We start from the raw sequence: 15,443 nt of genomic DNA, 5'->3' as shown, positions 1-15,443 counted from the left end.
AAAGAGACACCAATAAGGATTTCAATTTGATAACAAATTGTTTTTTCATGGAGTATCAAAGTCACCCCGACGCCGGGGTGACTTTGATATTTTTTTGACCTTTTAAAAAAGCATGAAGACAAAAGCTGATAAAAAAATGATTTGGTATATTGATAGCCAAGAGCCACATTGTTACTAGTTCAGAGAATAAGAAATGAAAAACCCCTTTAACCTACTCAAAACGTATCAGAAGTGCCAAAAACTATCAAAGTCACCCCGGTTGACGGTAGGTCTTTTACAGACAGTAGACATGTTATGTCTAGTTTACTTATCCATAATATCATGGACCATCTGCAATCATTGTTCCGTATGAACATGTCCAAATTTTGTTGTTTATAATTGTTTTAAAGTCATATTTGGGCTGTGACGTAGGATTATGGAGTTGGGGTAAGGGTAATGAATGCTCATACGCTCAACCAATTATAAATGAGTTGAATTTCAAATATTCCTGGGTAACCCTGAGTAGTTCTTGTCATGTTATTGTGTATGGATACTAAATTACATTAGACATCAGATATGGACTGAGCTTTTCTCCTAGCAGAAGTGCGATTTGAATGGAGTATACTGTATAATCTTTTATTCTGCTTACAATGTTTCCAAAATAACAATAGACATGCATGCTAGATAGCTTACTGTTGTAATTATTGTTTCAGTGTATATTTTTGGCAATGGTTCTGCATAACATTCTGAAACGGGATCATGCCTATCTCATCGTTGTATTCCTGTCCATTATTGCCGGGGATTTTACACGGAAACTGCACGACCCCCGTCTCAAGAGAAATCTGTCCGCCGCTATAGGATTTCTCATTGCAGTCTTGTTCTGCGGATGGGAGATGAGCCATCTGATGATTTCTACGTGTGTTGGGACTCTAATTATAAAGACATTGCAGACAGGGTAAATATTTTATTATTTCTTCATTGATTACAGTGTCTGGTTTACGCTATGATGAAATATGCACATTAGGACTCTTCAAAAATGACTTTTTTTCTCAAATCGTACTGGCTACTTGATAAAATTGTTAGGTTACCTAATTTAAGCCTACACACAAAATTTGGTTCAATTCCAGCCAGTAACCGCTTTGCTACAGGAGAAGAAAGTTTCTATTTATTATATAAAAATAAATACTAAAAAATTTGAAAATTTTCTGTTCACCCCATGAAAGTGTTAGGCTGTCTAAGTGTCTATAGAAACGATCCTCACCAAATTTGGTTCAATTCCAACCCGTTGAAGCGGAGTTATTGCCGTCGAAAAATTTGGATTTGAATAAAATAGTATTTACGGTGAAAGGGATTCTTTGTTTATGCTCACTATAAACACTATTTTATTCAAATCAAAATTTTTCGACGGCAATAACTCCGCTTCAACAGGTTGGAATTGAACCAAATTTGGTGAGGATCGTTTCTACAGACAGCCTAACACTTTCATGGGGTGAACAGAAAATTTTCAATTTTTATTTTATTTATTATTATATATTAAATAGGAACTTTCTTCTCCTGTAGCAAAGCGGTTACTGGCTGGAATTGAACCAAATTTTGTGTGTAGGCTTAAATTAGGTAACCTAACAATTTTATCAAGTAGCCAGTCAGTACAATTTGAGAAAAAAAGTCATTTTTGAAGAGCCCTAATGCACATCCACATTTTAAGCAGATTGTTTCTAAATGAATTGTGATTGGCGCACTTGCAGACTTGGACAACTAGACAATTTTCAGATTTTCTAAATTAGATAAGAATTCAAATTGTAGCTACACAAAGGTTTTATTTTCTAAATTGGACTAGAATTATCTACATATTTATTTTTTCTAATTGAATCAAAATTAGAATGATAACTACACAGGTTTTTCGAAATTAGATTGGAGTTGGAATTACTGAGTTTGCGAAAACCTGTAACGTCTATAAGAAAACCAGAAATTTGATTAGAATTAAAATTAGGGCGTATAAACTTTCACTAATTAAATTATAATTAGAATTGAAGCAAAGAAGCATCTCACAAATTAGATTATAATTAGATTATCGGCATTTGGTTCTAATTAATCTAATTACACCTAACTAGAAATATCTAGTCGCCCGAGTTTGCACTTTTTCCATAATGACATTCGTCAGTTGCGTCGCAACATCATATTTATGATTTGGATTTAGCTGTTGAGTTTGTATTTTCGCCTAGAAATTTATGTAGAATAAAATTTACCTTCAAATTTACATTATTTTCGAATAACTATTTGCATTACCTATAATAATTGTGCTATGCTGTAAACCTGCTCGTAATTCTATAACATGGTTTTTTGTTTGTTTCTGTAACTGGTTGATAGTCCGTTTATTCGTATTTTATAGTATCATTGGTTTATATCGCCATTTATGCTGTGTATTTATGCGAAATGTTTTGAAATTGATTTACCAATGTCAATCAACAAAAACGTTTGAGATATTGATTAAATTGTCTTGTCCATTATTATAGGCTATATATCACATATCAGTAATATTTTAACAATTTCTTGACTAATATTTTCAAACTTTTTAACCACTTAACTTTAACTTACTTGAAGTGCTTCTTGGAGCTACAGAGCTTCAATATACAATTGAATAGTATATTCATATTGAAATAAACCTGAATATTTTCGGCTGACGATTAGGCCTACCCCTGACGAGTGCCGGGTGGATATATTTGGGTTCATTTCAATATGAGTATATACCGATTCAATTTGACTCGATTGTAACGCAGAGATGGTAATATAGTCTCGTAATTGAACTGGCATGTTTATTGACAGGTTTATGCCTCGTATTGTTTTTGGATTTTCGTTTCTGTATCGTCTCTTCTTCTGCCTGTTGACTTACGGTAGTGCATGGAGGAATGAGAATACCCTTGCTAACGGAATTCAACTAATAGCGATGATTAAAGTAAGCATTCACACCATTTCCTTGCAACCTAACCAATTTTCTATGTGGGGTCAACCCCAAATATATATTGAAGAGCTTCTTGGAGGTATAGAACTTCAATATTCCATTGAATAATATTTTTGGCTGACACGAGCCAGGGTTAATCGTCATTCGTCAGCAACTAGTAGAGAATTGGCAGGAACATTGTATATCAACGTTTTGTTCTAGTTGCTGATGATAACCCCTGAGGCCCCGGACGAACGTCAGCTGAAAATATTCGGGTCTATTTCAATATTAATGTATTATTCAAATGTGTCTTGAATATTCTATCCAGTAGCCTACCGTAGTTGCTAGTTTCAACGTCCGCGGTTAGAGTGATTTCTACACTTTTTTTTTCACGTTGGATTAGAATTAGAATCATAGCTATATTGTCTGCGCAGCAAGCTGGGCTCGGTCGCACTAAACAGTTCCGTAGCATTTTCAGGAAAACAATAAATATGATTAAGATTAAAATCAGAGCATAGAAACATTTCACAAATTGAATTAGAATTAGATTGCCTATTTCACTGAAATTGATCAAATTAGACAACTAGAATTATCTAGTTATCAGGTCCTGGCCATTTTTCACTCGGCTAATATATCAGGGAAGTTTGATGATTTGTGAGTTTTTACTTTTTAAATAGGTAATGTTCTCTCATTAGTAATAATATGTCTGCTTTGCTACCTGTAATGACCTTCCTCCAACCCCCACTACCAGTATATGAATTTTTTTTTGAACTCTAGCTTTCGTATGAATAGTTAGTTACATTAATATTTGATGAATCGGAATAGCCGATCATGGTTTGTTTGCTGTGTGTTTTATTATCAACATTACTCAATTGACCAGCGTCGTTATTGCATATTGGAGTGTTTGATTAACTATTTCAGATGATAAGTGTTGCCTATGAGATTGCGGAGCATCGTAAATCCCGTTCAGTTCACTCCAACGGAATTCCGAATGGAAATTCGGTTTTGAACGACCCATCAAACCATAAATCCTTGCACCTTCTTGAAGAACCATCAACTTCGGATATAGTATGCTACATGTATTGCTTTCTTGGTTTAAGCACTGGTAAGCGAGGCTGTGTTTGAATCTGAACAATGTTCCATGGGTGACTGTTCTTATACTAGGACCGTTCTTTCGTTATCGAACTTATCACGACATGCTGCACATGCCCAAACATGTCTCGGACAGTATTCCCGTGATGGGCATGATTTTGTCCCGTCTGCCGATATTCATTGTGTTGGTCATGCTGAGCACAGCCCTTGGAGACTATTTCCCCTCTGAGTACATGAAATCTGATAATTTTTATGAAGATTCTTTAATATATAGGTGAGTATTTTTTATTCAGCTTTTGCCATGTTACTACTAAACAAACATTTATGCATGGTTATCTAACTACAGTTATCGGTATTTAAACATTGCATGTGCACATAATGATAGATTGAAACTATTCTATGGTCACCCTTGACTCATTCCCTGAAGTTTGAATCAGCACAGGCAAAGGCCATGGATTTTGCCATTGGCAAACATTTATGTGCCTTGGAGTCGTTTTTATCAAAACACGTCAACCTAGTTTATGCGAAAAAAATAAGTTGGTGTTACTATAAAAAAGGGTACATGGACCTTAAGCGATCTCTGTTCTCTGCGCCTCGATTATAGGAAATTTCATGCTGGTGACGTCATACTCTGTGATACGATTGTTGATATACAATGTTCTTTTCAATTCTCTTCTAGAGTCTGACGATTACCTCTGACGAGTGCCAGCCCGAAATATTCCGGTTTCAATATGAATATATTATTTAATTTGATTTGGATCATTTGGATCAATTCTAGAAGTTGGGATGTAGTACCTGCACTGCAAATACTTGTCAATTAGCCTTTTAATTCATGTAAGTAAGGTAACTCAATTAAAGCAAATTTCTATACCAATCAAGTACCATGCAGTGTTGGAATCAAGTCACTGCCTTCGAGTCACGAGTCATCTCGAGTCATTGCGCATTTTTACTCGAATCAAAGCAAGTCAATCGACTTTCAAAGATGACTCGAGTCAAGTCACAATTCAAGTCTAATTGAATTTTCCAAGTATGAGTAATGATTCAATGTCATTACATTTTGCTAGCTGCTTGAAAGACAGATCAATTGGCCACTTAACGTGAATCAAATAACGAACATTAAGGTTAAATATACATGCAAAAAGGCAAATAAAATAAGTGAGTAACTGTATAGCTACATGCTACAGTCTGCTATTATCAGCCAAAATTGCGGATTGAATACGAAGCCTCGAGAAGTCTAAACAAATCGATATGGTATAATACACTACCCAACCACCTGCACATCGTGAGAATGGAAACGCATAAATTACATTCCAACACTGGTACCATGTAACGATTTTGAACAAATTCTTAGTTTGACTTTTGCAAGTGGGAAATAATGAAGACGTGAATACCGCAATGCAAATAGACGCAATCTATTTGAGTAAGATTCCCGCTGAATATTTCCTCTTTTATCGGATTAAGCACGTTTCATCATTTCTTTTTTTGAAGATTCTGTTACGTGATACCAATCGGATTTGTAGGAATGTCGAGATACGGAGTCGTGTGGTTTCTATCTGAATTTAGCTTTACCGCAGCCGGTCTCGGTGTGTATCCGGAAGCGAAAAAATCTCAGCCTGGGCGGGGGCCTTCGATATTCTCCGAAAACGATCAGATGTGAGTGCCTATAGCTATGTATTTCTGAAATTTCACCAATTTCAAGTTGCCCCGATCAGGTCGGTAGATTTTATATCTGAATTTTCAGTTAATAATATACTGCAAATTTTCGATTCATTGACAAATATTTCAAATCAGCTAAGAATATTGGTTATGGAATCTCGGCAGCTCAAAAGGACGGGGTTTTTGGTACTGTTCCCTCTGAACTGCGTGCGTGCGCAATTGCGCAGTGCTGACACGGTCTCTGCGCATATAAAATCCAAGCTGCGCACAAGAAAGCCGTAGTGATGTCATATTTTTAGTCGTTACGCGCTGTTGTCCAAGGGACCGCGCAGTGAGTTGGTGAGTGCGCGCAGACTCGTGTAAAATCAGAGGGAACATTGGTTTTGGGTTTGAAATGGGCGGGTCCCTATCCCCATTACCCACCCCTGGCTGTGCCACTGTTAGTTAGTGATGGCTATGAGCCAGCAATAGCAGCGAGAACATCGCAATCATGACTACATGTGTTTTCTATGGTTTTACAACTAAATTCTTTTTAAAATGCACATCTAGAACTAGGAATACCAGTAATCATTTTTTAAATGCGCAATTAGAACTACTCCCTTTTAAAAATCTGCAACCAGAACTAAAACTAGAACTACTCAAAAACACAGGAGTTAGTTGACGGCCAGCCAACTAGATTGGTAGTTTGTACAAGACTAGACGACTAGACGAGGATGAGGTTGATTTCAAATGGCCATGTACTTTTAGATGGTCGATGAAAGAGAACCCAAAGCCTGTGAAGTACGACTGTGAAGCCATCACAAATATATACATCGTCGAAGGGTTCACTTCGGAAACTTACGGCAAGACTTTCCGCTATTGGAACTGCACCGTGCAATGGTGGCTCGCGCACTACATCTATGCCAGCAGGATATTATCGGGGAAGCACGCGCTTCTCAAGTAAGTACTATAGGGCTGTACCTTTTAAAGAGAATCTGATCCCAATTTTACAGCATATTGAAGATAATTTGGTAATTTTTATACCATACCTATTTCATTTGACATGGAAGGTTGAAATATGTTCCTTTCACACAACTGCAAATAATACAATACTTGTTCTACATCACATTGATGATGATTTGATATTTTTTGACGTTACCTATTCCATTGCACTCGGCGTCAATGCCTTGGGTCGATCGCTACTTCGCTTTTTATGTCATTTCCACTGGCGTGCAGTCACGTCTAATTTTGTAGCAGACTTGGTCAACTACATTATTCTAGCATATTTTGTGAAATGTTTCTTTGCTCTAATTCTAATCTAATTTGTGAAATGTTTCTATGCACTAATTTTGATTCTCATCTAATTTCTGCTTTTCCTGAAAACGCTACAGGTGTACTGATAGTATTGAATAGTATATTCATATTAAAATGAACCCGAATATTTTCGGCTGACACTCGTCAGGGGTAATCGTCAGCAACTAGTAGAGAATTCGAAAGAACAGCTTATATCAACAATCGTAACACAAAATATGACGTCACCAGCACGAAATGTCGAATACGAGAGCGTTCTACTAGTTGCTGACGATTACCCCTGACGAGTGTCAGCCGAAAATATTCGGGTTCATTTTAATATGAATATACTATTCAATTGTATATTGAAGTTCTGTACCTCAAAGAAGCTGTTCGAACTGTATAGTGCGGAATGAGCCGAACTTGATGTGCAGTGTACAGACACATTCTTATGCTTATGAGTATGAGCTGATTTGGTGGCAACTGAACGTCATTCAATGTCCAAGTTTTCACGAATTCAGTAATTCTAATTGTGATTTGGAAAAAACTGTACGCTATAATTCTAATTCTAATCTAATTTTGAAAAACACCAAGCTAATATTCTTCTTCTAATTTGATTTGACAAAAAAAAACTGTAGCTACAATTCTAATTGTAGTATAATATGGAAAATAGTGTGTGGCTATAATTCTGAATCTAATCAAATGTGTAAGTGCTGGAATTTTTCTAGTTGCATAAGTCTGCGTTGTAGTACATGTGGTACAATCGAAGCTGACAGTGTTCCGCAGTGTAAAATAGTATCAAAACTCTACTTCTCGTTGATAAATTGGCTCTTTGTGGCAAAGAGCGTGTGATTATAGTACTCGCAAAATTTGTATCTCACTGCTTGACTTGAATCATTGTACCCCAGCCCTACTATACTGTGTTGTGCATATGCGTTCGTAACTATGACGCTTTCTAGATGGATAGCGGTGGGAGTGGTGTCGGCGGTTTGGCACGGGTTCAGGGCCGGGTACTACTTTGCCTTTGTCGGGATGGTTTACATAACGTTTGCTGAGAAACTGCTATTGTCTGAAGTTACTTGCGGGCTGACTGGCTTCTCGAAGAATGTAGCCGATGTGTGAGTATTGAGTAGCAGTTCTTGTTGTAGACCTTTGGAGGTAGAGAACTTTAATGAACAATTGAATAGTATATTCATATTGAAATAAATCCTATAATTTTCAGCCGGCACTCGTAAGGGGTAATCGTCAGCGGCTAGTAGAGAATTGGATAGAACATTGTACATCAGCAATCGTAGTTATGTAGTCTTAACGATGTAATTTGGTAGAGGATGTGTAATGAAATGATCCCCGGTAACGTATTGGCGGCCGGTGATGTCATTATTTCTGAGAACAGGAAACTGCACTGCAGTATGTCAATTGCAATGTTTGATATTTGTGAGCGCGTTTGGCGTGAACCTGATGATATCAAAACTTTTGGCTACTGAGGACACTCTTCAACATTTTGGGTTAAAATGTGTAAAATTGAATAGATGTGAAAATTTCGATTTGCATTACAAATAATTCCGTTGTGGTCATGTGATGAGTATGGTTCTCTATCAGTCTTTTACGGACATTTCGCTTGTATAATGTGTGTGTGTAATAATGTTGGCAGAAGTGTTCAAAGTAAGCATCATTGGTGCTTAAGTGGAAGCACGGGTGGAAACTCAACTCGAGTCTTGATTTTTTGGTGACTCGACTTGACTCACTCGATTCATTTTTTCAAATACATAAAATCACTGACTTCAGTCGAGACCAGGACAGCCAAGACATACATTTCATTGTAACTTCGAAGAATAGTAAAGTTAGCACATCATTGGTGTTCCGTTTATCATTCGTGATATTTGGAAAAAAGAAACTGTTAAAACTGATGAAAATGACGATGTTATGAATGCCAGCCATTCTATATCACTCGCAGTCGAGTCAAAACAATATGGCTCGGACTCGACCCCATACTAACTGACTTGGACTCGGTGGTGAACTGAAAATGTCAACGAGACAAGTAGAGTCATTTTGATTTCACCACCGAGTCATAGTCTTTTCACTAGAGTACGAGTCCAAGTCGTTATGTTCAGTACCACGTTTAATCCGATTAAACCCACATTTTCCAGCTCTGCTAGAATGATATAGAATGGTTCGCAATCATAATATACCGAAATCATAATTTTCCTCGGTTTCAACAGTTTCTGGCCCTATTTTCCAAGTATCAGGACTGATAGACGAAATACCAATCATGTGGTGACTTTCCTGTTCTTCGAAGCTACAATGAAATGTCTGTCTTGGGCGTCTTAGTCACGAGTCATTGCAACCCTGCTCAGAATTCATTCAGTTTGATCAAATACACTAGCCAGTAACGGTGATGAATTTATTTACCAGGCTGCACTACTTCCTGTTCAAAGTGATTGGCATCGGTTCTTTTATGACCATGTTTGTCTTATCAAGCTACGAAGACATATTGCGATATCTGACGTCAGTCTACTTTGGCATATATTCCATCGCCACCCTATCCATATTGCTAGCCGCGGCTTCATCAGTGTTATCAAAACGCAAAGCCAATTTTGTCGCAAAGGTGAAACCAGAGTGATGGACTGGTTTGAAATCCATATGTTCGCATATTGAAACTGGAATGGAAGTTTTACCGAATTGCTGCCGCTAATTCCAGTAACTCGTGACTCATCTTGAATTTATACTGCCGGGCGTGCGTTGTTTTAGGGAATTGACGGTATATATTGTGTATTGTCTGTTTGCAAATACTGTGATTAGTAAAGGTTTGGAACTGTTAGGGCGGATTGTGTGACCATCACCAGGTTCCGAGTCAATAGTCAATTTCACTTTTATAGTTTCGACTCGAGTCAAATCGAGTCGTCTTCAATTCCCCAGCCAGTCAAATAGTGCCAGAAACTGTTAGGACTGAGGAAAATTACGATGTTATGAATGCGAGCCATTCTATATCACTCGGGGAGAGGTGACAAAGTGCCTTGAACCGGATTGAACTCAGAACCGAACGGTGAACACAATGACTTGGATTCGGACTCGAGGTCACAATACTATGACTCGGACCCGAACCTCTACTCATTGACTTGGAATTGAAAATGACTTGACTTGACTCGAGTCAAAACTATGAAAGTGAGATTGACTTGGGACTTGGTTACAACCCTGGTTCTATAGCGTGTTGCACTAGAGTTCGATTTTGATTATTTTTACTGTGAACCCTTCATGTCGTAGCTGCCTTTCGGTGTGTAATGTCACTGTCAGCAGGAGTTCAACCCTTGTATTTACAACGCCCTCTATGATTTGCCTTCCAACGAGCAAGAATTCTCGCAGCAGCATTACGTCTGAAGACCCTTGTAGTTGGTTGGTTGTCGTGTGTTCTATTTTGAAATATCCAATTCGTCAATCATCTGCGCAAACATTCACATCTTGGTTGCCGCTGGAATTGTCAAAAATCATTCAGTAACTGCCTACATCGAATATGGAACATTGTGTACAGACTTGACAACTAAGCAATTCTAGTTGTCTAATTAGTGCGAAATGTCGGAAATTATATTCTAGTATTGTGAAATGGTTGTAGGCCGTAAACCAGGGATTCCCAACCCTTTTTACACTGTGGCGTGTGGCCCCCTTTGGTAATTTAAAAATCAATGGCCTCCTTATGTATTTAGTCTTCTGAAAAAACATTAAACTGTATTTTGATCAAAGACTGGTGTTATACAATAACCTGTAGTTGAAATGACAAAATGATTTAACACCGGTACATCACACAATAGACAAGGCAGTGCATTAATTAGATATACCGTATTAAGTTGATGTGATGTTTGAGCTTGTTTTTTTCTCAACAATTTTCTAATTAATGGCATAATGTGATATTTAATAGCTACCGTAAGACACTGATTTTTCTTTTAGAAGTAAGATTTACAATATGTTGATGTGGAATCCCACAGGCATAGCACGACTATTTCATTAAGCTTGAGTACGATTTGCCTGTTTTGTAAGGCAAAGAAACTAACTCATGATCAAAATGTAGGTCATTGCTGTACTGGTATGTTTTAGTAAATTTTGAATCATTTATTTTTATATACTGGAGTAAATTAAAAACGATCAATTTTCTCATCTCCTCATGGCCCCACTGAAAAAGGCTCACGGTCCACTGGTCGGAAACCCCTGATGAGATTATTTCACCGAAAAACTGAATGCTTCGAAGCGCAATATTCTCAGAAGCATTGAAAGGTTCAAGTCATTATCCGTGTTACGTCACTGTAACGGTCTGGATCGCGTGTCTTCTCCAGTCGTCAGTTGATTCTAGTTTCGATTTTTATCTGTAATGTTCCGATTGTCGGAAGATGTTGCAATGTTGTTATAAATTTCAGCATACACAATTTCATTAAAGATGCGTAGGCTCGCTGCTTTTCTTTCGTGTTATTTACGGAATGCTTTTAGTTACGCTCTAATATCCAGTAATATATCTTGATTTTCAATGCTGCGTACTGTTAGTTAGACCGTTTATAGGTATGTTTAATTTTGAGCATTCGCTTCTGAAATTCACATTGCTATGAAAATCACTTTTTGCGTATCTTAATTTGTGGTCTCTGGCGACTCGTGAGCGTATTCCGGACAGTAGAGATGGATATGTTTACCATAATGGCTTGGAGAGACTCTTGGCTGCAGTGTCATAGCAGCCACTTGGCGGTTCTGTCTCAGCGGCAGGCTGCACAGTACACACAGGACGGAGAGATCCAATCACGAGCTAATTCGTTACGATTACGATTTGGTCCCTCAGCGGACCAAGAATACTCTGTAAGGTCAAGGTGAACCAGCCATGGGCATTTAAACGCTTAATTGTAAGCTCGAAGAGTTCAATTTTGAGGCGGCTATTGATCTTTTATTTGCCTTATACTAGGGTTACCATATTTCGGAAATCTGAAAAGAGGACACTGGTGTAAAATCCTGAAAAAATGGTAAATTTTCCCGACTTTTTGGTCGGTTGATTAAAAAAACACACTTTAAGGTCGGTCATCTTTCCGGCTCAGATCCCGAATTGCCGGGTTCTGCGAGCTTTTCCGTCGGACCGTTACTTGGCCGCTGATTTCCTATATCTCAGTCCATGAGTCCAATTCTCACGTACATTTACCGAACATCTCAAAAAATAGGACATTTAGGCGTCTTACGAGGACACTTTCAAAAAAGAGAACAAATCCTCTTGGAAGAGGACTTATGGTAACCTACCTTATACAGGCGCGGCCCGCGAAAGCCTCGAAAAGTGTTATAAAACTATTGACAGTATTGATGGTAAAATTCGGATTTTTGCAACGACTTGATTAAACTTTTTCTTGATATATTTCGTTATGATATTGGTAACTTCTGAGACGCGGCACATTATTTGTAATAATTTTTATTAAAACGATTGCTTGAATATGAAACTATTTCAAAATTTGCTGCAGTCTACTTGGGGCGGCATTTTCAACGAAAATCAGGGGCGGCAGCATGTACTCCTGTACGTCACTGCTTGGATGTATGGAGAACTTCGTTATACGACTGGATAATATTTCTATTGAAATGAAGATATTCTCGGAGGTAGGCCTACTGCGAACTTCAATATACAATTGAATATTATATTCAATGTGAAATTAACCCAAATATTTGTGGCTGACATTATCGTCAGTGGTAATTTTCAGCAACTAGTAGAGAATTGGAAAGAACATTGTACATCAACAATCTTATCATCACCGGCATGAAAATTGGAAAATGGGTGCGAAATAGGTGCTAGATGAATTATTGTTTTTAGAAGGTACACGAACTCCTACCAGTGGCGGCTCGTCCTATAGGGCAACTGGGGCATTGCCCCACCTAAAATTCTGTTCAATAACAATTCTTTACAATTTATAGACGCACACCAATCTATATATACCGAAATCACAGCGAAAATGGTATTCTTCTTGTCCTTTCGCTTGTAAATGCCCATATTTAGCGAAGTCTCTGCGAAAATCGAATTCTCTTCTGTGTTTTCGCTATGCGAATGCCTAGCCGGGGCATGCCCCGGTAGCGCTCATAACAAGCTTTCACTGTCTATTCTCTCAAAGCCGCGCACAATAAAGAAACGGTTATTTCCTCTCTTCTATTCATAAATTACCGAGCAACCGGGGCACAATAGCTCTGTGCCCCTAAGGTGTGATGTAACAATCGTACCTGTAGCTGAACTCGGTTACCGTCATATGCGTTTAGTCGACCTTTGCAGGTATAGGTCGATTTTGATGGTGTTTCACACCATGAAAACTCTTGAAATTTGGTATGTCATGTCGTGATTGTGGTATTTAACACTGCCCCAAGTTTCAGGGTTTCTGCTTAACGTTTAGGGTAGTAATTCCGTTTCCGAACTTGAGTGTGTGCTGATCCGTCATGTATCGCAAACAGATTTTACTCAAAAGCCAGTATTGGTATGCATTGATTTGGACGATGTACAATACTGAGATCGGTTATGACATTTGGCACGGTAAGTCTTAATGTTAGTATCGAACGCTGTACCAAGTTTTAAGTTTGTCACTGAACTGTCTTAATAGTAACTTCGTTTCCTAATTCGAGTGAGAGCTGACTCGTCATTTATCGCTAACAGATTATACGCAAAGCCGGTATTGGTCTCTATTGATTTTAACGATGCTCCTTTCCTAGATCCGTCATAAGCTTTCGCACGGTATGTCTTGATTTTAGTATCGAACGCTGTGCCAAGTCTCAAGGTTGACACTCAATGATTAGGGCAGTAATTACGTTTTCAAGGTCGAGTGTGGTAGAGATGTGCTCCGATCTGACACTTTAGCCTACAACGCATTGCGGATTTCACGCAAAAGCCGGTGTATCTGCGGTAACGTTAACTGAGATGATGATATCATTCTCAGTTTGCATTCAAATATTTACTTTGATATTATATTCTCCAATGTCAATTTCACCGAGAAATTGTGGCGTTCAAGCCATTTGCTTACAACCCCCTGTCAAGCGCGATAGCTATTTCGTTTTCGATGGCGGCTAACAGCTGATCACTTGATCAGCCTATTCCTCAGTAAATTTTACGCAAAATTCGGTGTTGGTCTGTTCGCATTAATTTTGACAGTGTACCATACCGAAAAGGGCCATGAGGCCACTTCTCGATGATGTCATGTAACAGTGTACTAAGTTTAAGGCTTTCATCCACGTATTTATTCGGTAATATATTTTCCAAAGGCGATTTCGCAGCAGACCTATAGACAGTAATAAAGCCGTATGTGTCGTGTTACAGTCTCCAGTTTCAAGGCCAAAATCTCCTATGCTGTACCGAGACCAAGGCTGCTATTCTTAGTTCTTCAGAATGATGATTTGGATTCAATATGACAGGCCCAATCTATGAGATAACAATTGCGTATCTGTCCGAATTCGTTGACCTTTCCAATTAGGCTTACGCTATCTCTCGAGGAATAGTCATTTCCATTTCTGCAGATAATTAGTCAGGTCTAGTGCGAACATGAACCGTGTTGAATCTTTGTTCCGTACGCCGTTTACGCAGTTACCACACTTCAAGTCACAGCTGATTGTCGGACCTTTCGTGGCACATACTTTAAAATCACTGTTGCCGGGACATTCATGTTACCGTACCATCATTAAGTTACTTGTTTACGTTGGAAAACGCCATTGTGACGTCATCTTGATAAAAAGTCGCTTGCAGCCCTTGCCCCACCACCCGATATTGTCACGAGCCGCCACTGACTCCTACTGTTGGCAGGAACTAGGTTGGAGTATTTTGATCAAAATCGACTCCGATAACACACAAATCAAAGTATGAACGGCCTGTCCCGACAACGTGAAATCTGTAGTCTCGACAATTTTTCGCACTAACAAAATTATCCGACAAATGTTTGCCAGTGGTAGAATTCTTGGTTTTTGCCTGTTCAGAATCAAGCTTCAGGGGGTGATCCTTTCTCCGAGCATGACCATAAAAATCTGTATGAATATTGAATATGTTACTCGATAATGGCTTTCCGATTACGTTTGCTAGCTGCGCTGGCCGGAACCTGTCTATTCGAGAATGAAACTAAAACATCACCGCTGTGGTATTTCATGCCTTCAAGCCATCGAAATATGGTAATCACAACCCTGCGAGTAGTAACTTTAGTCAAAACTTATCACGATTTACTGTATTATGGATTGGAAGAGTTTGGTTGGTTAGCAAGCGGTGAACGATATAGCCTTGTCAGGTTGAGTAAATCAGGGTCGGGTGTTAATCAGCTAGATAATATTATTTCTGGTTTTCCTGAAAATGTGTAGTGCGAGGCTTGATTTGATATAAATACATTTGCCCATCTCATGATAAAAATGGAAATATGCATGCACAGTATTCGGTATTATAGATAGGAATGATCGATAAGACCGTGAAGGTCATCTAGTCTGATCACACCAGCATCAAACAGGTACACTTGACTCTAAACAGTCTGCCTGTAAAAAATGTTACAGT

The 15,443-nt window shown here is 38.4% G+C and overlaps 2 protein-coding genes across 3 annotated transcripts in view; both read left to right on the top strand.

Annotated features, from left to right (window-relative positions):
- Positions 1-15,443, top strand: part of LOC145457406 (116 kDa U5 small nuclear ribonucleoprotein component-like) — a 134,903-nt gene that overhangs the window by 57,790 nt on the left and 61,670 nt on the right. The gene's annotated exons all lie outside the window — the stretch shown is intronic.
- Positions 309-11,546, top strand: LOC145457423 (membrane-bound acylglycerophosphatidylinositol O-acyltransferase mboat7-like). 2 transcript variants are annotated; one of them, XM_080335648.1, is made up of 8 exons: positions 309-934; positions 2,803-2,932; positions 3,839-4,022; positions 4,082-4,283; positions 5,498-5,662; positions 6,413-6,604; positions 7,894-8,052; positions 9,347-11,546. In XM_080335648.1, the coding sequence occupies exons 1-8, from the start codon at positions 708-710 to the stop codon at positions 9,552-9,554; spliced, it is 1,467 nt and encodes a 488-aa protein (XP_080191774.1). In that variant the 5' UTR covers positions 309-707; the 3' UTR covers positions 9,555-11,546. The 2 variants fall into 2 exon arrangements, with proteins under 2 accessions (XP_080191774.1, XP_080191775.1); XM_080335649.1 differs by lacking the exon at positions 2,803-2,932 and having other exon boundaries at positions 728-934.

This window comes from Botryllus schlosseri, chromosome 15, assembly GCF_051294905.1.
Source record: "Botryllus schlosseri isolate E-star chromosome 15, Bs_hap1, whole genome shotgun sequence".
NCBI classification, from domain to species: domain Eukaryota; kingdom Metazoa; phylum Chordata; class Ascidiacea; order Stolidobranchia; family Styelidae; genus Botryllus; species Botryllus schlosseri.
The sequence above is the reverse complement of the archived record's forward strand: the minus strand, read 5'-3'. Positions and strand labels throughout refer to the sequence as shown.

Excerpts from the sequence above, each read along its gene's own strand:
- LOC145457423 (XM_080335648.1), top strand. The coding sequence starts at position 708 with ATGGTTCTGCATAACATTCTGAAACGGGATCATGCCTATCTCATCGTT. Across the intron at positions 6,605-7,893 it reads GGGAAGCACGCGCTTCTCAA|ATGGATAGCGGTGGGAGTGG; the intron begins GTAAGTACTATA and ends GACGCTTTCTAG. Across the intron at positions 8,053-9,346 it reads TCGAAGAATGTAGCCGATGT|GCTGCACTACTTCCTGTTCA; the intron begins GTGAGTATTGAG and ends TTTATTTACCAG.